General features: G+C 47.0%; 1 protein-coding gene across 16 annotated transcripts in view; it reads right to left on the bottom strand.

Moving 5' to 3' along the window:
• The window catches only part of ADGRB1 (adhesion G protein-coupled receptor B1), a 289,794-nt gene that overhangs the window by 33,434 nt on the left and 235,468 nt on the right, over window positions 1-20,892 (bottom strand). For 11 of the 16 annotated variants that reach the window (XM_071421902.1, XM_071421903.1, XM_071421911.1 and 8 more), the window contains 4 exons: window positions 17,284-17,353; window positions 10,332-10,398; window positions 6,659-6,744; window positions 886-984 (listed from right to left, as the gene is read on the bottom strand). In XM_071421902.1, the coding sequence (XP_071278003.1) occupies window positions 886-984; window positions 6,659-6,744; window positions 10,332-10,398; window positions 17,284-17,353 (322 nt within the window). The remainder of the gene's footprint in view (window positions 1-885; window positions 985-6,658; window positions 6,745-10,331; window positions 10,399-17,283; window positions 17,354-20,892) is intronic. The other 5 variants (XM_071421910.1, XM_071421917.1, XM_071421918.1 and 2 more) reach the window with 1 other exon arrangement.

The raw sequence follows: 20,892 nt of genomic DNA, 5'->3' as shown, positions 1-20,892 counted from the left end.
TCAACCTTTGTGAAAAAAGCCAACCACATAAATAGCAATTTCTCCAGCAGAACAAAGCTCTAGAGTGATTTTTTTTTCTTTTCTTTTTTTTTTAAGCTAACTCCAGTGGCATCTAAGAAGAGATTTAACAGCCTTTGACTTTTGTAACTCAGAGCTATGAAACGCTTAAAGATTTTGAGAATTAATTCCAAGTGCTTTCAGGGGTCCAAAAGAGGCAGTCAACACTTATCAAATCAGACCTGCAGGCCTACGAGGTATTAAACTTAACTTCAGCATTTCATAAGAGGAGAAAAAACCCACTTAGAAGTGATTCACCAACTCACGTAAACCACACTCAGTGCTCTGCAGTCTCTGGAGGAAAACACTCAAGCAGGTGCTCAAGTGGTTGACAAAGCTGGATTTTGGAGTCCCTGTCTACCACCAGAATTACTGGGAATCAGTACAGCTTTAAGTCTGGAACTCCAAGAATGGAGCATTAAACAAATTAAACATGGCTTGCAACAAATGCAGAGTCCCTTTGTCTTCCATGGGCTGGTCACATGCTTAAATCTTAAATCTAGGCATGTCAAAAAAGTGCTTTTCAGGATCCAGCCCATCAGCTCCAGGGGTGTTGCAGGAGCCCTGCTCTACTCATGGCCCACAGAATGAGGTCGGGGAGAGCTGGGGGATGTCAGGGAGGTGGGCAGGGACATGGGGAGAGAAAACAAACACGGGCTGGTGAGTGCAGGGAAATGGAAGAGGGAAATAAAAAAAGGAACTGAAAAGCGAAAATCAAAACAAAAAGGAAAAAAATAAAACAAGGAAAAAAAAAAAAGAAAGTGGAAGAAAGAAAGAAAGAAAGAAAGAAAGAAAGAAAGAAAAGAAGTTGAAATTAGAGGAACTAACATGGCGTTACTGGTGGCTGTGGCCGAAACTTCAGCAGAAGAAACTACTCCACACTTGGAACATTTGAGCGTCATGCCGTAAAGGGGCACTGCCATCTGACTGCAATTAAAACCAAAAGACTGAAACAAAACAAAACACTTCGCTCATGAGCACAAACGTCGAAAGGAAAGGGAAAGAGAAGCCGAAAAGAAAGGAAGGAGAGAAGGGAGCCAACCAACCATACCCAGTTTGGGAAGAGAAATGAAAGACAGGCAGGAATTAAAACTCTCTCATCTGTACCACTCCAGATGCGGGGAACGGGGGGAAATGGACAACTCAGATTCGTTGGTGCTGCTGGAGAGGGTGGAACTGTGTTGGTGAAAGTCTTGCCAGATTCAGGGTGTCTCTCTGGCACCCAGGGAAGGAGAAACCAATACTGCTCTCCCAGTCTCTACCTCCTTCTTTTCATTTGTTTTTTTTTTTTTTTTTGAGAAATTACTCTTTTCCCTCCTGGCCTTTTTGCTCCAAAACAAAAAAGGTGGCAGGGTTGTGCAGTAGAAGGCAAGAAGTAGGGCTGTGGGGGCTGTGCCTGCTTATCTGCTGTCCTAAAAGCAATGCAAGGGATAAGTCACTTATTTTCTCTGACTGGGAGCTGGTGAGACCAGGACAGAGGCCACTCTTTGGTTTTTGGTCAGAGGCCACGTTTTGGTTTTTGGGTTCCCTCCCTGATGCAGGATGGGACTCTTTTACGTCCTGAAGTTAATCCTGAGCTTGGGTGTTTCCTTACTCCTTAACCTGCCCTGAGAGGAACCCAACTGGCTGATTGCTTCCTTCTCCCACATCCTGTTCAGGAGCCAAAAACATCTTTGGGATGAACCCTGAGGATTATCCCCACCTGCTGTCCCACTTTTTTTTTTTTCCTGGATGGGACCAACCACAGAAACAGCCCACTGGGGGCTGCTGGTGTGAGGGGATCTGCTAAAGCACATCCTTGGGATTTTAGCAGCTGATGTGTGGGAACCAACCCCCATCCAGCTCCTCTTCAGGAGCCCAGAAGCCACATTAACTTGGCACTGGCCCTGTTCCTTCCCAGAATTTACTGGTTGTGTGCTCTCCCTGGTCTGCACAGATCCACAGCCACGTCAGATATGGCTTGGAAAACAGGAAGGAGTCTGCAAAACATCCCCTAGACCTTCCTGCTGTGCCTGGCATCAGAAAAGACGCGAAATCACTGCCAGAGGACGGCACAGGGTCTGTCATCCCTGGCTGTGTGGTGGGGATGCTGCTGAGGGAAATTTGCCCCAACCAGGAGGGGTTTTACAGCCCTGCCCTGCCTAGGAGAGAGATCAGGGGGCTCCACAGAGCATTTCTTAGCTTTGGTGGCTCTCTGTTCAGTCTCACTGCAAAAAGACATCCTGATGAGCACCAACACAGCAGCAGCAGTGGGCCCAGTGGCCCCCTTTCAAGTGGCTATTGATTGGTCTTTTCATTAATTGCAGTGACATAAATCATCATTCCCATCCAGAATAATGACTAAGGCATCCCACAGAAGCTTTCAGACACAGAGGAACTTAGCTCCTGTGTCCACAGATAAGTATCTTCCAGGAAGGATGGAGTAAATCCTGTGAGGACAATGTCTGAACCAAAGATAAAGTGGGTCTGGAGAGGCATTAGGTGCACGACCCTTAAAAAATAAAAAAAAAATACGACAGCTTATCCCCAAATCTATAAGCCACAAAGAACAGATAAGCAGAGAGACAGAGAGAGGCAGAGATAGGCAGCAAAAAGAAAAAAAGTAGATTGACTTGAGGAATTTGATGGGAAACTGTACCAGAAAAAACATGAATGACACTGAATCACAGAGAACTGGCCAAAAGACCACTGTAAACACACAACTGTAGCTGCTGTTGGGTGTGTTTATGCAGAAAGTTGCAAGCAGTGGGCACTGATGTGGGTACATTTATCTCCTAATTCCTTCTGGCTGGGGGCATGAGGTTGTTAATATATTGAATTTCCGTAGCAGGTTTAGATTGGCGCCTGTGCATATGAAAGGGAAGCTAATTAGATAATCACAGTGAATAATGCCTTCATTTAATTTAGCTTTTTCTGCTTCCTAAACATCCACAAACAGCTCATGGGCTCATCTGGTGTGTTCACTGGAGCCTGGACTTTGCTACCTTTTTATTGAGCAGTGCTTTCCACCATCCACAGCCTGAAGAGCAGGAGCACTGCTTCCAACAGGAACCATTCCCAGAGGAAGGGCAATCCCAATCCCTTCCTGTCTCAGTGGAGTTATCACCTTTCCCCTCTGTGTTCTGACAACCCAGCTCTGTTCCACCCCATCGGGACACCTGCACAGAGATGATTTCACACAAGGTTTTGGGGCAAACTCATCTTGGGTGGTTTCTGTGATCAACAGAGGTAAAAGAAGAGGTCCCCTAAGGGGGGACAAGGCTCCTGTCTCTCCTCAGGAGTGGCAGAGGAAGCCCAGAGAGATTAAACCCAGCTAAAATTAGCCCTGGTGAATATCCCTGATGGTCTCAATCCTCCTCTCTGCCTGTGTGAGCACACAAATGTGGAATAAATGCTGGCTGAATACATTTGAAATTCATTTTAAAGGCTCCTGACATTAAAACATTCGTTTTTTTGGTAGTAATCCCTTCAAGAGAGCTCAAACACTGGTGGTGGAGTTGGCCACCAGTAGAGTCTGTTTCCTGGGACGGTTCTCTCCATTCCCAGACAGGTTTTGGCTTTTCTCCATCTCTCCAGGTATTCACACCCCCTTCCCTACAGCCTGGTTTTGTGATCCACCTATAAAATCACTGCCACTAGAAAATCTGCATTTTCTGACAGATGTGACAACAATAACCACAGCTATTTCCACTGCTAAGTACAGGGCAGAATTCTTGTGTCTCAGGTATTATTTCATGAGAACTGTTGGCGCTGATGAATTTGTGACAACCAATCTGTGGAGTGTGTGCTGGGCTCCTCTTAACATCCAACAGCTCTTTCTTTTTTTCCTATTTTGGGGGGATTTTTTTTTCCCCCCACTCTTTTTAAAAATTGTTTTTGCAACACTGAACCATACTTCTTGCCTCTGCTAAAGGAAACACAACGTTTCTTTAGACCATCTCCTCAGGTCCAAACATCTCCAAGGCCGTTACTCAATTCTGATTTTCTTCAGATCTACCTTCCAACACGGTTCCCAAGCCCAGGCCAGAAGCAGAGAACTAAAGGGAAAGGGGCACCAGGGCTCTCAAAAGTGCTCCCACACTCTCAGCAGGGGCACTTGGGAAGGGAGAACAAAACCATTGAGCACAGATAAGGCTTAAAAGTGCTGCACACACACACACGGACATGAAAGAAGGGGGGAAAAAAGAGAAAAGAAAGAAAAAAAAAACAAAGAACATCAGAAAAACGACTTTTTTGGTTTTGTTTTTGTTTGTTCGTTTGTTTTGTTGCCTCGCAGGTTTTGTTTTTAAAGCCCAACTCTGAGTGTGATCAATAACCAGCTGCTGTGTATTAAATAAGGTCACTCCGTGTGCAGTTTGGATTAGAGAGGGAGGGACTGAGAGGCAGCAACTTGCTGCTTTGCTAATCCAATAAACCACTTATTGCAGTGCTGACTTTCAAGTGCAATTACCCTGCTCCAGACCCTGCCTTGCAGCCTGGGTGTTTTTTTTTTTTTTTTTGAGTTCTCTCTTTGTCAAGAAGGCATCATCCAGAATGAAGCACTTGCTTGTTAGCAGCTGCTCCAAGCAATGCACCAAGGTCACTTCTCCACTTATTTTTCAACCCGGCAGCAGCTGGTATCTCTGATCACCCAAATCTCCTCTTGTTTTATGGCCATGGCACTGCTCAGGCACCAAAATTTCCCTTTGCTGCAGCCAGGGACCCCAAGGCTTGGTTGTGTCAAAACTGCTGATAAACCATGAGCCTAAACAGGTCCCTGTGTTTCTCACAAAATTGTTAAGGTTGGAAAAGACCTCCAAGATCGAGTCCAACCTTTGACCAAACCCCTCCATGGCCACTAAACTCTATCACAAAGTTCCAGGTCCACTTGTTTCTGGAGCATTTCCAGGGATGGTGACTCCACCATTTCCCCAGGCAGCCTGTTCCAAAGCCTGGTCATCCTTTCAGGGATGAAATTTTTCCACATATCCAACCTGGACCTCCCATGGTGCAGCTTGAGGCCATTTCCCCTTGTCCTGTCACTTGTTACCTGGGAGTAGATTCTGGCTCCCACCTCACCACACCACTCCCTATTTCAGGGAGCTGTAGGGAGTGATGAGGTCTCACCTGAGCCTCCTTTTCTCCAGGCTGAGCCTCTCCAGCTGCCTCAGCTGCTCCTGGTGCTCCAGACTCTTCCCTAGTTCTGTTCCCTTCTCTGGACACTTTCCAGCCCCTCAAGGTCTTTCCTGGAGTGAGGGGCCTAAAACTGAACACAGGATTTGAGGTGCTGGATACGAACTTGCCTTTACCATGGGTTTTGCCTCCACCACTCAATTAAAAATCCCTTTTACCCCAACTACTCAATAGAGCAGTGTCAGGAATATTGAACCTTATCCATATTATCCACCCCTGCCCTCTGAGACTCAGTGGAGCTCCTTTCTCCCTCCACTTGGACAGGCAGGATATATCCATGCACCCAGCGCTTTCTCCAGCAGCCTCCAAAGGTTTCAAACTCTGCCTCCACGCAGAGGAACCAGAACAGCTTTTGCTCTCCTCATTCCTTTGTGAACAACTTCTTCCTTCCAGAACACAGCTGTTACCCACAGTGACAAATCAAATTCCTGCAGTGGACAATTGGGAGCACAGATCCCTGACTTGCGGAGCAGAGCTTCTCTGACTGCACCAAGAAGCCAAAAAGGGCAGGGGAAAGGAACACGCATCTGACCTGGTCATCTGAGGAGACTCAGAGTGTCAGCCTGCCATTTCTGTCCCTTGCTCAGGGATAAAATCTGAGCAAACTGCAGGTTTGCTCCTGGAAATGGAGAGGAGAAGGGCTCTCATCCTGCTGGGGGTGCTGGCAGTGGCAAAATAGCCACTGCCAAAATTTTGGGAGTAACCCAAGAGAGAGCCCTGCCCAGGAGCTGCTGCCCTGGGCAAAGCCGTGGGAGACACCAGGGTGGGGAGAAATGTGGAGTCAACTCTTGGATTTATACTCCAAAGGAAAACAGGTAACACAAACCCTCTGGATTCAGGAATGGAGGCGGTGGAGAAGATAAAGAACCTCAGGTGGCAGCAGAATTTTTCTCCCAGCAGAGGTTCTTAACTCACCTCTCCTAGTGCATCCATCTGCTGCTCTGCTCCCTGCCAGACCTCCAGAACCCATTCCCTTCCATCACACACCTCTGCTGTCCCTGAGACACCTGCCAGCCCCCAGACACGGCCCCTGTGTCCCCCAGCTCTTGCCACGTGCCACACTCAGCAGTGCTGAGTCTCTCTCTGCTGTCTCCAGGAGTTAGTGACAAGAGCCACTTTGCTCTCCCTCATTTCTGGGAGGATGTGCCAGCCTTGGCTGAAGCCATTTTAACAAAGAGATGAACTTTTATCCTTCCTCCACAGCAACACAGGGCTGCTTCTTGGATTTTTTTGTCCTGCTGCACTAAATGACAGTGCAAAGACATTAAATCAAGTGTGTTTTTTTTCATTTTGTTCAAATCTGGTTTTGCTTTTTTTTCGTTTTCATTCCCAGTCTCCCTTTTCGCCCCTTGCCTGGTTATTGATCACAACCTTGGGTATTTTTGGTTTTTATTTTCACTCTTTACTTAGATGTATTGATAAGGCATACCCTGCCCGTTCCTTCAGTTTCTTATCTGTTATTCCATCTTTGGATACAAGTTTGTTAAAAACCAGAATGCCAATAACCATGTTCACCTGTCAAAAGAGAAACAACACACAAGTTTTGTTCTCAAGTGGGTCAGGTCAAGCTCAGTAACACAGAAGGGTTTCTCCCAAAGCCAGGTCACACCACTGCAGGCCCCCACCCCTTGTGTCCCCTGTCCCACCTCCCCAGGCCGTGCATCAGTGAGTTCAGGACAGCAGAATGCAGCTGGCAGCAGACCAGGGAGGCTGGAGAATCATTAAAATTGGAAAAGACCCCCAAGGTCATCAAGTCCAACCCTCAACCAGGTCTCCATGAAGCAGGAGAGACTGGGAATTTCTCAGATTGCTGCAGGGCTGCTTGAACCCCAACACTGCCTGAGGTCCAGCAAGGCAAACTCCAGGCACAAGAACAATTTTTTGGACTAATCCAAATAGAGAGTGTCCAGTACAGAGAAGAGCAGTGGGTTGACGTTGGCTGCTTCCCAAAGCACCTTCGGGAGTCAGAAGCAGCATTAAGAGATGCAGACAACGTGTCACAGATCTTTCCTGGAGAAACACCACTGCTGCTCTCAAAATAAGAGGTGGAGGGGTGCTGGAGCAAGTAGAAACATCATCTGCTCTGGTGGGGTGTCTTGGGAGATACTGCAGAAGGCACAGCACTGAGAATTCCCCAAAAAATCAATGGGTGATACAATTCTGTGCAGTCCATTTTCCTCAGGATGAGAGTAGGGATGTCTGTGTCCATCAGAAACAAAAATCCACAGTGAAACACAGGCTGGACAGAGCTGAGATCCTGCAGAGTGACCCCAAACTCCTCCCTGTGCCTTTCCACCTGCATCGACTGCTGCCAGCTGCATCTGCTGTACGAACCCCATCCCCAACACGTTAGTGACACGCCAGCCCCACCCCTGCGTGGAGGAGGTCATGATGGTGGAAAAAGGAGACATTCTCCTGGCTTTGCTGTCAGTGGAACAGCTGCTGGTGGCAGAAACATGTGGTCAATGCTGTTTTGCATGTGGGGCTTGCAGGGAAATGCTTTTTAGGCCAAATTCAGAGATAAATTCATGTGGCTTTATGTGTTCGTGATTTTAAGAGATCCAAAGAGTCACCTGACCCAAAGGAAGGGACCAAGCCTCTGCCTAATTGCCTAAATCACCCCCAAAACAATGATCAATCTTTCTGCTGGTTTCACCAGCTCACTGATGTGGAGCCCACAGCTAGGAGTTCACAGAAAATCGCATAATTGCAGTTATTTTTGTGTGCATCAGCTGCTGGGTCAGTGGACAGCTGAGACCATTTCTAGAGTTCACCATGGTATTAATTCAGAGAAACAACACTGGCAAGTCAGGCACAGTGACACAGCCAAGGATCAGCAGGAAATCAAAGCCTGGTTATGAGCCTGGAAAGAGAGGGAGCGCTTTGAAATCACTGATCCTTCACTGTGGAGGATCCAGAAAAGTTTTTCCTTGAGGTGCAGCTGGGCAGGAGGAAAGGTGGGGTTGAAGTGTGGCTGGATCTATCCTAGGGCTGGCCAAAGTGTGCATCCTCACTCCTAAGGAGCAGGGGAGACAACAAAGAGCAGTTCTACACTGGTTTTAATCAATCAATCAATTAATCCAGTACATTGATCACCACAATCAACACCCTGCTCTGATCCTGGCTCCACTTCTTTCCTACATCAGGGATACCACATGGATATTCTTCCAATAACATGCAGAGTAGCTTTACTTCCTTATCTTTGAGATAACTTCCAGAAGCAAAGCCTCAAGTCTGAAATTCATGGAGATGACCATGACCTGACCATTGCTGACCCTGTCCTCACTTTGTTCCATGAGCCTCCCCCTGCCTTCGGCCTGCACAAAACCCACCAGGCTGCTCCACATCAGCTGGGTGAGCAAAACTGCTTCCAACAGCTCTGTGTTTTAAAGCAGATCAGGATTTTTAAGAATAAAGGTCAGACCTTTATCCTTCAAAGCTGCAGCTGTTCAGTGTCAGTGGCCTGACTGTGAGTTATGAACATTGCTGAAGCTGCAGGCCAACCACCTTCAGAGTATTATCAACTTTTTGAGCCCATCTTTTTGCAGGTTCCCATTTATAAAAAGGCTTTCCATCCTTCTCCTTCTTCTTCCCCAAGCTCTTTGGTGGCTCTGCCAGGGCAATATTCATTTGTCACTTTGGCCAGGAATGAGTCAGGGAGTCTAAACGAGGCGTGGGGCCCCTCTCTTGGTGCTGATCAGGGCCAGACACCCCCAGAGATGATTCACCACCAAATATCACCTGCAGGAACCACCATTTGCATGTGCTGACGCCTCTGTGAGGACATCTCATTTCCTCTGCTTGATGGTGAGGCAAATCTGAGCTGCCAAATGGAAGCAGGCTCCTGTGTTTTCCTCACACTTTAAAAGAGGAAAAAGGGAAAGATCACCTCCCTCGTTGCTGGCACAACAAAAGCAAGGTGCTTTGAGGCAGCAGAGTGACTCTGGGCGCTACCAAAGCTTCCTCCCTCGGAATCACTGTGTCACAACCCCACATGAAAGACCTCAGCTCATGCCAGTTTTGATTTCTTGCAGAGGAGGGGCCACTGCTGGCTCTCCTCTTTGTCACCCTGATGGAAACGATGGCTCCGAGGTGGTTTGATGTGCAGTGACAGCGCTGAGAACAGAGGCAGCCCGAGCTTTTGTGGAGTTATTCTCCTGTAAGCTCCCGCTGCTGCGGGGCATTTCATCCCCCAGGCACTGCACGGAACAAAAGCCTGAGCTGAAAAAGGAATTGGGAGTGTCAACAGCCCCATTCCTGCGGGGCTCTCCAGAGCCTCAGAGGGCATAAAGCTCCTCCACTGGATAAAACAGTGGTGGGAGAGAAACTGCAGAAAGGTGTGGGGGTTCAAACGTGGCTTTAAACCCATCAGGAATTGCTGCAGGAGGGATTTCCTGGAGGTGCAGCAGTTCTCAGATTCTTTCAGCCCTGAGGTTTGTCATGAGCAGTGAGGCCTGAGGAGCAGGGAAGGAATGTCACCTTGAGTGACACCTTAAATTCAAATTATAACTGGCCAAGGTTGGTGTTGGGGCTGTGCTGGACAGAAGAATGGACTCCCCATGCAGGAGCTGGAGTTTAGAAATGCCCACTTTAACCCTGCCATCTCTTTGAATTCAAAGCAAACGTGACATTTTTAGGGTCAGAAGGGATCCCCACAGCGTTGATTTGAAGATTTTTAACTTCAATTTCAAACAAGGAAATCTGCACACGTGCACTGGCTTGGGATGGACCAGGAATAAAAGCTGGCTGTGAGGGCACAACCTGGTGTGAAAACCACCAGGAACAGCATTTTCTGAAGGAGACAATGTCAGAGTTTTCCACCATCAACCTGCACTTCCATCCAGACACAGCAAAACCAAGGTAAAGCATTAATCAGATGTTGGGGGGCTCCAGTGAGGACAGAGGGGGAAGGCTGAGATCTGAGACACATTACATTTCAGAATCAACCCCATCCCAAATTATTGGCTTCATTATTCCTGAAGGAGGAAGCTCTTTGAAACGCAAGTGGAAATAAAGAGGGGCATTCTTGGGTTGAAAGAACAAGGAAATTGCTATAAGATGTGGAGGAGAAAAAAAGAAATCTTTCAGACAAGCTTAAATACCAAAACGACAGCAGCCGCCGGTCCCACGAAGGCATAGAGGAGTCCTCCCTCTAATGACAGCCAGCAGCTGGAAAATGAAGAGAGAAGAGAAAGTGACCCAGTGGCAAATGTCCCCAACAGGCACATGTTGGCTTCTTCCCTCTGCCTGCCAGAGTTCAGCCTGGGAGGTGACGCCCCATGGCAAAAAATAAAAAAAAGAAAAATAAAAATTCTCAGACTTTAAATCAAACAAGTTTTGCTTCCCATCTCTCCTGAACTTGCATAAAGGCTCCTCTGCCTCGGGACCTGCCCGCAGGAAGACATTTGGCAGGGGAATTCATGCAAAATTAAGGAGAGTGCTCTGTTTCAGACCAGGTCCTGGAAGCAGCTGCAGCATTTGGCTGGCAAGATGATGCTGCTCTTGTCCTACTTACATGGGAGAAGGAGTGGAAAGAGTGGAAATTTTCCTCTGCTCATTTGCTGATCCCTGTATCTTCCAGGGGTGCAGGACATTCCTTCCCTCCCTTTGAGATTGCCTCCATGGGGAAATTCAACAACACAGCAGCAAGGTAGGAATTACAGCATTCCCTGAGTGGAATTTCTTATGGGATAAGCTGAATGTGAGGCGTGTGGTGCCTCTTCTCCCTCACACCACATAACCTGAGAAGGACATCTCCCTTCTGCACTGACCAGATGCGGAATCTGGGTTCCAGAACTGCCTGGTGCCTTCCCAAACTCAGGGAGCTCTCATTTGAGACCTCTTGGATGAGGCCCTGGAAGTGTCCAAGGACAGGCTAGATGGGGCTTGGAGCAACCTGGGATAGTGGAAAGTGACCCTGCCAGGGCAGGGGGTTGGAATGAGATGACCTTGAAGGTTTCCTCCAACCCGAATCATTCTCTGAGTTTCTGTTTTTCATGCTTGACTGTGAAGTCAGGAAGGAAAAGCTTTTCCCCCTTTCACTTGTAAAATCTCCGTCCTTGGAGACATTCAAAAGCCACCTGGGCACAGCCCTGGGTCACCTCCAGGTGACCCTGCTCGAGCAGGTGCTTGGACAAAAAAGGCCCCTCAGGCTCTGTGACAGCCATGAACATCCACAGCAGCACCAGCACTGGAACTGAAATTTTCCTTTTTTTTTTTTTTTTTTGGTGGGGAATCCAGCAATTCAGGGCATGGACACACAAATTAAGTGCTCCAGGATAGGAGAGGATGGGAATTTAGAGTGTGTCAGCAGCCCCTGGGAAAGTTTGCACGCTTTAACAGGGCAGAACCCTGGAGAAAATGTGGGATGGAGTAATCCTGTTTCAGCAGGAAACGAGCGTGCACTCAGCACAGGAGAAGAGCAGGAAACCACAATGGAGAGGGGAACTTTCTCCAAGCTCTTAACTCAGCTCACCCTGCAGGAATTCACTTGCCCTGCCCTCAGCAAGATGCTTTCATCCTGCATCGGGAGCAAACTGATGCTCCCAGGGGGAAAAAAAAAAATCTTCCTGGAAACATTTCAGCATATTTTTTTTTAATTAAACCTCAGTTGCAAAAAAAATGTTAATTTTTTTTCACCCCAAAACAAGGACCATTTCTGAAAAGGCAGCCCAAAAAGTGGAAGTGTTTCAAACTGAGAATTAAAAGTAGGATATTCTGGTTTTCTCCAAGGTCTGAATCTTGTTTATGTCTAAATTAAACCTGTAATGTGCTAATTTAATCAATTCTGATTCCTTCCTGATAGCAAGTTGCTCTGTCACAAGCTGTCTGAGCAACTGTAATAATAAAATGAATAATCAGCTGAGGAGGGAGGGAGTAAAAATGAAGCTCTGGAGCTCTGTAATGACTGGAGGTCTCCCAAAATCCAAGAGGAGGGCTCCCAAATCCCAGTCCTTGTCCAAACCTTTTCATCCAACGCTCTATCCTGATTTTTGAGATTTTTTTCCTCAGTGTCTCTTCCAGCTGGTGGCTCAGATGAAGAAATCTGACAGTCGTGCACTGCAATTAGTGATGAGGACTTGGTGCACAGAGGGTTCTCATCCCTGCGGGGTCCCTGGCAGCCCCTGCTCCCCCAGGAGCACCAGGAATTGTCAAGGTGAGCTCACACATCACCAAGCACCAGCCCTGATCCCTCCTGGCTGCCTGACCTCCCTGCCACAGCACTTCTTCAAAGCATTTCTGAGGCTGTCAGAGGCGCTGGCTGCCAGCAAGGGAGAGGAAAGGGTGAAGGGATATCTGAGAGACAGAACTGACAGCAAACCCCAGCCTGATGGAGATGCTTTTAGCCTCGTGCCTATGAGGCACAGAAATATTTGCATTTTGCTAAGAGGTTCCCTTGTACTTTCCAAGGGATCTCTTCAGTGATTTTTGAAATAAAATTATCACTGGAAGGGAGGAAGTGAATGGTTTAACAATTCCTTAGCAGTGTTTCCTTGACTGACAGCAGCTCTTGTGTTCAGCACAAAAAAAAAAACAAAACCTTTTTTTGCAAACCATCTGATCTTTTTGTGACTCTGCCATGGCACAGATGGGAGGTGGTGGCTTTTGTCCTGGTCCTGGGAAGGGCTGGCTTCCACTGAGCCCTTTTTCACACTGTCCAGGCACAGCTCTCACTTCGACCCTGTGTAAGATGAGCCAGCACCAACAGAACATTTTGTAAAACTGAGGTTACAGTCGGGAATCAGGGCTGGCCCACCAGTGCTTATCCAGAGCTTAACCCAAGAGCTGCTGAGATACCTGTGGGTCACAAAAGCCCCGATGCAGTGACACTCCAGGACCCTGAGAAATCTGCTGTGTGCAGGCTGTGCTCTCAGAAAACTTCTGATGAGCTCTCTGGTGGGGAAGGATGCGAGCTCCCAGCACCAGTGGCACAACCTCAATTATTCACTTCAAGCTTTAGGAGGTTGTTTGTGAAGCTTTAGAGGTCCAGAGGCAATCCCTGGAGCACCAGCTAAAAGCAGAGTTATTATTCAGGCACTCAGCCTAATCTAAGGAGGTGATCAGTGCCAGGTCCTTTAGACCTCTGGTACCCCTCAGACTTTGAGACTGGAAGTGCAGCCTCTACCCTGCCCCAGCATGCTCCAAACAACAGCAAAATGTCCTTTCAAATGCAGTTCAGACAAGAGAAAGGAAAAATCCCCTTGTTGGAGTATCCTGAGTAATAAAGGCTGAGTGAATGGCTGCTGGGAATCACCACTCACAGAACAACAGACACACCCCAAATCCTGCAGCACATATTCAATTTTTAATCTGAACCTCTCTCTCCCTCCTTAACTCGTGACTCAGTGCAGTCTGGCCAGCTAAATGGTAAATATTAAACATACTACAAGCTCCCTAAACTTACCACAGGCTCTGATCTCTCTGCATTAAGAGCTTGGAGACACAGCCAAGGCTTTGATGGGACAATTCTTGGTGGGACAGACCCCTGTCCTGCTGCTCAGATGTGTTTTCATTGTTAGAAAAAAGCTTCATCCCATGTACAATAAAAAAAAAAGAAAGGACCAAACTGGGTGAAATCCCTGCTGAGGACTCCTGATGGAGTTTGTTCCAGTGTGGCTGGGCCACCTTTGGCACATCCTGAAGATCCAGCCTCAAGACACATCACACATTTCACACCCTGCCCCTTCCACCAGCTTTGCTCTGAGAGTCTTTAACACCAAGATTAATTCTGCAAGGCCCTCAACACTTGCAGCTGTCCCCAAAATGCCCTCATGACCATGTCCTGCAGTTGGATGTCAGGGTTTTTTTAACCACTGTGAGTGGGATGAGAAAAAAACCCTGCTGTTGAGTGTTAAATTCTATGCTCACCTAAATATCAGAGCCCTGCTTTGACTTCATGTCCACCCCCACCACAGGAGCTCATGCACTGCTCTCGGGATCAAAAACTGTAGGATTGAAGATGCTTTAAAAGGCTCTGTGTGGTTTTTAAAAGTCCCTTGTGGTTTATCTTATCAGCTCTTGTCCCCTCCTTCCAGGGAGGAATGTGCTGTGATTAAAGCTTTTCCTTCCTTCTGCAAGATGGAAATATTGGGCCTTGAAAATCTGCAGTGCCCACCTGAAATGGCCCATGAGTGTCCAGTGGAGACAAAACCGGGCTGAAAGGACAAGATCATCTCATTCCAACCCCCTGCCATGGGCAGGGACATCTTCCACTGCCCCAGGCTGCTCCAAGCCCTCTCCAACTTGGCCTTGGACACTTCCAGGGATGGGGCAGCCACACTGGGCACCCACTTCTCTGGGCAGCCTGTGCCAGGGGCCTCCCCACTCTCACAGGGAAGAATTTTTTCCTAATATCCGAGCTAAACTTCAAGTTTTGGAGTTCAGCTCTGGAATTGCTGCTGTGCAGTGCTGACTTTGCTCTGGAGAAGAGGTAAAACCAAGGGCCTCCCCACACAGAGCTTTTAAGCCTTTTTGAGCAGGAAAAGAGGCCTAAGTGTGAATGCACTCCAGTCTGTCGGGGCACCCTGCCCAGCTGGGCCCACAGCAATATTGGTTCCACGTTTTAAAAGGCACAGAAGTGTAAATGTAAATCTCTCATTACAGAGATGCTCCATTTTATTCAGCATCAGGGCTCGTGAACCCACCACTCAATGCAAGTGAGCTCTGTTCAACTCTGGCTCTTGGGAAAGCCAATTCCAGCAGGAATTCAGAGAACCATGGAATGGTTTGTGTTGGAAGAGACCTCAAAGATCATCTGGTCCAATCCTCCCAACATGGGCAGGGACAACTTCCACTATCCCAGGTTGCTCCAAGCCCTCTCCAAGCTGGCTTTGGACACTTCCAGGGATGGAGCAGCCACAGCTTCTCTGGGCAACCTGTGCCAGGGCCTCCCCACCCTCACAGGGAAGAATTTTTTCCTAATATCCAACCTAAATCTATCCTCCTTCGGCTCAAAGCCATTTTCCCTTGTTCTGTCACTACATGCCCTTGGAAAAAGCCCCACTCCAGCCCCCATGTCTTTTAGGTACTGGAAGGTACCAAAACTACAACAGGATGGCAGCGCTGGGGATGTCTGATGGGATCTTTGAGCTTGAGAGGAACTGCTATTCTTCTCATGACTTTGGTGGGATTCACCAGCTTCACCCCACACTGGGAAATGTGGAAAGGAGGCAAAAGGAGGGACCACAGAACCATGGAATATCCCAGAAAAGGCACACAAGGATCACTCAAACCGAACTCATCAAAATTGACTTGCTGGTCTGTGAAGGCCCCACCAAAAGCAGATGTTTCTGGTGAAAAACATCCTGATAGCAGTGCTGAGAGCACAGGATCCCCTTCCATCCCCTGTCTGGATATCCAGCCCTTGGATGCAAGGAGTAACAGAGCCTTTAGGGCTGAAAGGAGCCAGAGCATTGGCAGCCAAAGGAGGAGAGCTGGAGTGACCAGGCAACCCCTGGGAACGCTGGAGAGTCAGCCCAGCCTCTTGGCCACCTCACCCTGTGCCAGCTGGAGAGCAAAGCAGGAGCCCAGCAGGTTTTGTCACATGCTGACACCCTCCTGGCTGCAGTCTGTGGGGTGGGAGATGCTGGCACAGTGGTCCAGGGCAGAAAACAGGGAGAGCTTTCCTGCACGTTCCTCCCCTCACCACCCAGGCACTTTTGTGCGGTCAACGTTGCCCAAAAATCTCTTTAACATTTTTGACAGAGCCACAAAGCTTGTTGAACCAATTCCCACCAGCCCATAAACAAAAAAAGAGAAGCAGAAATATCCAGGACCTCCCTCCCATCTCTCTGAGGCTTGTTCATTATGAATTATCCTCATGGATGTGCCTGGAGCAAAGTGCCAGAAGGCTGACCCACGGAAAATCCAAAGGGAATTTATTTGGGATCTTGGTGATGTTTCTGCAACCCAGGCTGTGTTTTGTCCTCTCCTGAGTCAGACAACAACCACTGGGTCCCTCTCCACCAGGACACACTGAAGGTGGGACAGCCAATGCATCCTGATGCCAGCACAGACTTCAGGAATTCTGTCTGTGGATTTGCACTTGAGAAATCCACAATCCTGAGCCCTCCGCCATACAAGAATTCAGGTTGCAAAGCAAACAGAAAACGCTGCTGTGCTGCTTTAATTCTCCCCTGCAATTAAAATGCAAACCCTGGACCATTTGGCCGTGGGTGTGCAGGATGTAGTGGGAATTGAGGGAGAGCAGGAGGTTCCACATGACATTTCCTCAGTGGGATGAGCGGGGCTGCATCTGCTGCCGGCCACATCAACAGCTCCAGTCCCAAACATTGCCCATGTGGGCTGCAAACCCCTGCCCAGGAAGGCTCTGGAAAATTATGGGAGGCAGTAGGGAAGAGCATGACTTATTGCTACATAAAACATCATCCCTGAACTGTCACTGTGTGTGAAATTTCTAAGGTTTTTCACAACAGAGGGAAAAAATATTTTCTCTTTTTTCCTTTTTCATTTAAAGTCGTACCAACGCTCAGCTCTGAGTGATGCATTTTTTACCTCTCCCATTATTTCTTCTCTGTTTTCCTTCCCTCATTATGAGCATATAAAAGCTTCCTAAAGACAAAATCTGTGGAATTTGGAAAAGAGTCAAACACAGGCTGCTGTCAAAACCTTGGTTTGCACAAGTCAGGCTCATTCTGATGCCTAAAACTGAGCTGAACAATTTTGAAAATTTGGAGTCAATCAAGCACAAAAACAGATTAAAAAAATAAAAGGTGGTTAGCTGGTTTTAATTTTTAAACATCCTAAACTTTAAATATTCCACATTCATCCCCTTAAAAATACATTAAAAAGCTCTAAGTAAAAGGTATTTCGATCAAAGTGATGTCACAAATACAGCATAATAATTCGTCCCTATGAACTTGTTTTTAAAGGAACACACAATCCAGCTTGTTCAGATGATGGATTGAGGAGGCAAGGGTGCAGGAATTGTCCTGCACATGGAAATTTAGCTCCCAGCCTGCCTCCTGAAGTGACTGGGTTTTGACAAAAAGGATGGAGAATAAAACAAGGAGAAAAAAGAAATCCTTTACTCACTAGTTCACGGTGCCGTATCCCTTGGCTTTAGTAAATCCCACAGAAATGGCAACGACCAAGGCAGGGAGCCCTATGGAAATGAAACAGGAGGAAATTGGTCATTTCATCACATGTGCAGCCCTTCTCCCACTCAATATTCCCCATTTTTCCCAGAGTTATTCCAGCACCATCCATTTCAGCCTGGCTCTGGGGCAGAGACTGAGCTCAGGACCCTCAGAACTAAAAGCAAGAACTTTAATTACCTCTGTTATTTAAATAAATACCATGAGCTGCTATCAGCTCCTGCCCTGCTGTGATCTCAACAGTTGTGGGGGGTCTTTTAGTAGATTCAGATGCATAAAATTGATTTAATTTATACTTAGGTTCTTCATGGTGTCTCTGAAGTTGGAATACTCAGCCACAACCCAACTCCAAGAACCCCAAGATTAAGAGCTTTGTTTGCACACAGTGTAGGATGAACAACCCAGGTTCAAATGAGACGGAAAAGGAAACTAAAACGGAGTTTCCCTATCCCACACAGGTCCCCCAAGATCTGTAATGGAGCAGATTCCTCTGAACAACAATGAAAAAGGGTTTCAGGTCTCTTGCAGGATCTATGAAGGTTCAAAGTTCAGCTCTCCCCTTTCCCTAAAGAAATGTCTGGAGATCAGCTCATAACATCAGGTTCTTCAGCTCTGGAGGTCTCCAAGTGGCTTTTTATAGCCCTCCTCTTTGTGGCAGGAGGAATTAAGCTGTCTCAACACTAAAGATGGGAAAATCCCATTAGGAATCAGCAGGATCAGTGGCCAGCTGGGATTAGTGCCCCTTGACAAGGCCCTAATTCGTGAGCTGCAGAGGTCATGGCAGGTGACTGCAGGAGATCCAAGGAATGTCCAGGCACAGCTCCCAGACAACACTGCTGTGGGAAGGGGGTCCCTCAGCAACACAAATCATCCCAAGGCTGATTTACAGTGAGGCTCTGCAGCAGCTGGGAGCCACAGGGCCAAGCTGGCTGCAATATGGAGCATTTGAGGGTTATTCTGCAGGGAAGTTCTTCTCTTCCCATGTGAGATTTCCAAGCACAGGTCACATTTCATCAGCGCAAACCCAACATGCAGTGGGTTTAAAAAGCGTCTCTTAATATTAATTTCTATTTCCCTTCCCCCTTCTCTTCCTTCCCCCTCCTCCTTCCCTTTCCCCTTCCCTCCATTTTTCCTTTCCTTTCCTTTCCTTTCCTTTCCTTTCCTTTCCTTTCCTTTCCTTTCCTTTCCTTTCCTTTCCTTTCCTTTCCTTTCCTTTCCTTTCCTTTCCTTTCCTCTCCTTTCCTTTCCTCTTTTTCTCATTTTTTTCCCCTCACTGACTCTCACTCAGCCTCCTTCACACCTCATCTGGATAAATCCTAGTTGCTGCATTCCCTAGGGTGCCATCCATACAGCATCCCATGGGAAGAAACCACATGGGAGGGGACATTTTCAGGAATACAGCTTGGTGCAAGAGACCCTGGGAAAGAGGAAATTTGGCAAAGACTCCGCCAAAAATAGCAACTTGTTCTTCACAAAGTGCTGCTCCGACGTGGTAATTATGCAGAAATCCAGAGTGGGGCTGTGAACTTGGCAGCTCCAGGGACTGGCTCATTCCAAGGCTGGGTGAAAGCCTCAGCTTGGGCTGGGAATGGGTCTGGACAAGGAGCAGCTGCTACAGGTGGCAGCTCTGTCGTGGTAGTTCAGCCAAAGAGAATCATAATGAGAGGTGCAGCCCTGGGCGAGCTGTCAGTGCTCTAAGGAAAGTTAGATGGGATTAGATTGAAAAAATCCCCACCAAAAAAATCAGATTTAATCTTTTTTTTTTTTTATTATTATCAAGACATTTATTCCTAACTGGCCTGTTCCATATACCTGGTGTGGTACAGGCAGTACCAGCAAGGCTTTGAGGGCTTTCTGCACAAAGGGAATTTAACACTCACAATTCCAAGTAAACCCATTCAAAACCTCTTTCAAAGAATTCTGTACTTCCAGGTCACAGGAGAATCAGGCCATGTGTTAATCATGTTCCACTAGAGAAGATGTTTGCTAATAATTCCCAAGAGCCATTCTTGTTATAAACAGCTGAAGACCCACTCAGAGGCTGAGCTATGGCAGCATTAAAAATCCAGCTGTGGAAACTATAACAGGGTCATAAAAATCCTGACAAAAAATATTTCTTCTTTATTGGGGCTAAATATGATGACTGAGCTGTTCCCAGGGAACAATTTATCTGTCTATTGTAAACCAGAGAATATCCTGAATTGGAAGGATCCACAAGGATCATCAAGTCCAGCTCTTGACCCTGCACAGGATCACCCAAAGAGTCACATCATGAACTTGAGAGCATTGTCCAAGCACGGACAAGAATAATTAATAATAATTATTACTAATAATAATTTAAAAATTGAATTGCAAATTTGCACATCCAAGAGGAGACCAAAGAAATATAAAATAATCCTCCCTGCTGCTGAAATTCTCTGCAGCTTCAATGAGCTACAGCTGAGAGCAGCTGAGAACTTGGCAAAGACATCTCCAACGACGGCTTAGAGAAATGCAAATGTGCAAAGAGGGGAAAGGGGGGAGAACCAGCCCATGACAAAGTGAATTGTGCTAATTATTTCAGATTATGCTCTTTAAAACATATTTTCGGCTTCTTTCCTCTTACAAGTGCCATTAATCCCAGCTCTACAGCTGAAGTCTAGCAGGATGCTAAATATCCAAAATTCCCTTGCCGCCTTAATAGGCAAGAGTGTTCTTCATTTCTTGTCCTAACCTACTCCAAATGGTTATTATGCATCATTTATCAGCAGTGCATCCTAGCTCAGAGCTGACTACATCTTACTAGCAGTGCAAATTATGCTTCTACACATGTAGGGGGATTTTTTTTTTTTTAATCTGCACAGACTACAAATGTGAATGCTGCTCATCCAAAATTCCCTTGGCTAACACGCCCATCTGTCCCAGCTTTTACAAATCAGGGGGAAAAAAAAGTTCCTTTTTACTACCTAAAAAAGCTATTAGTCTGTTACATTTGATATCCCTGATGTTGCTGGAGTCACCAAGGAGGTATAAACATATGCATGAGCACACCCAGGCTCCTGCAGCCTGTCCTCTGCAGGTACTGTGGTTCTGCTCCTGCTAACGTGCAAACTGTGGATTTTAATAACACAATTTATTCTCTATTGTAAGCAAAAGCTTAGGAGGGAAAACTTAAAGGGATGAAGGCGCTGCAACAAGGACGGCTCTTGATGTGCCAGAATAAATCACATCAGGGTGCTTGGTAAGCACCAGAAATCTCTTGCCTGGGGTGAATTGTGAGACTTCAGTAGTAAAATGAGGCACTAATAGAGCTCAGCCACACTCCTTTCTTTCCTTTGCCTGCTCACTTCTCAGCAACTTTTTGTGCCGCTGCTCCTTTCAAACACAGCCTTGTTATCATTTTGAAAGCCCAGGTTTATGGGTTTGTATTTGTTTTCTACGACAGAATGCATCATTTAAGGCTAATAAATTAAACATACGGCAGAGGCAGAGGGAGAAAAATTAGTTACAAGCATCTGCAGCAGTCTCGCAGTTTATTTGTCTCCGAAAGGCGCTGCTGCCATGGAGA

This window comes from Agelaius tricolor, unplaced genomic scaffold (assembly GCF_023055355.1).
Source record: "Agelaius tricolor isolate 1412-34295 unplaced genomic scaffold, bAgeTri1.0.p SCAF_2, whole genome shotgun sequence".
In the NCBI taxonomy this organism is placed as follows: Eukaryota; Metazoa; Chordata; class Aves; order Passeriformes; family Icteridae; genus Agelaius; species Agelaius tricolor.
This window is presented reverse-complemented; position numbering and strand designations above follow the sequence as displayed.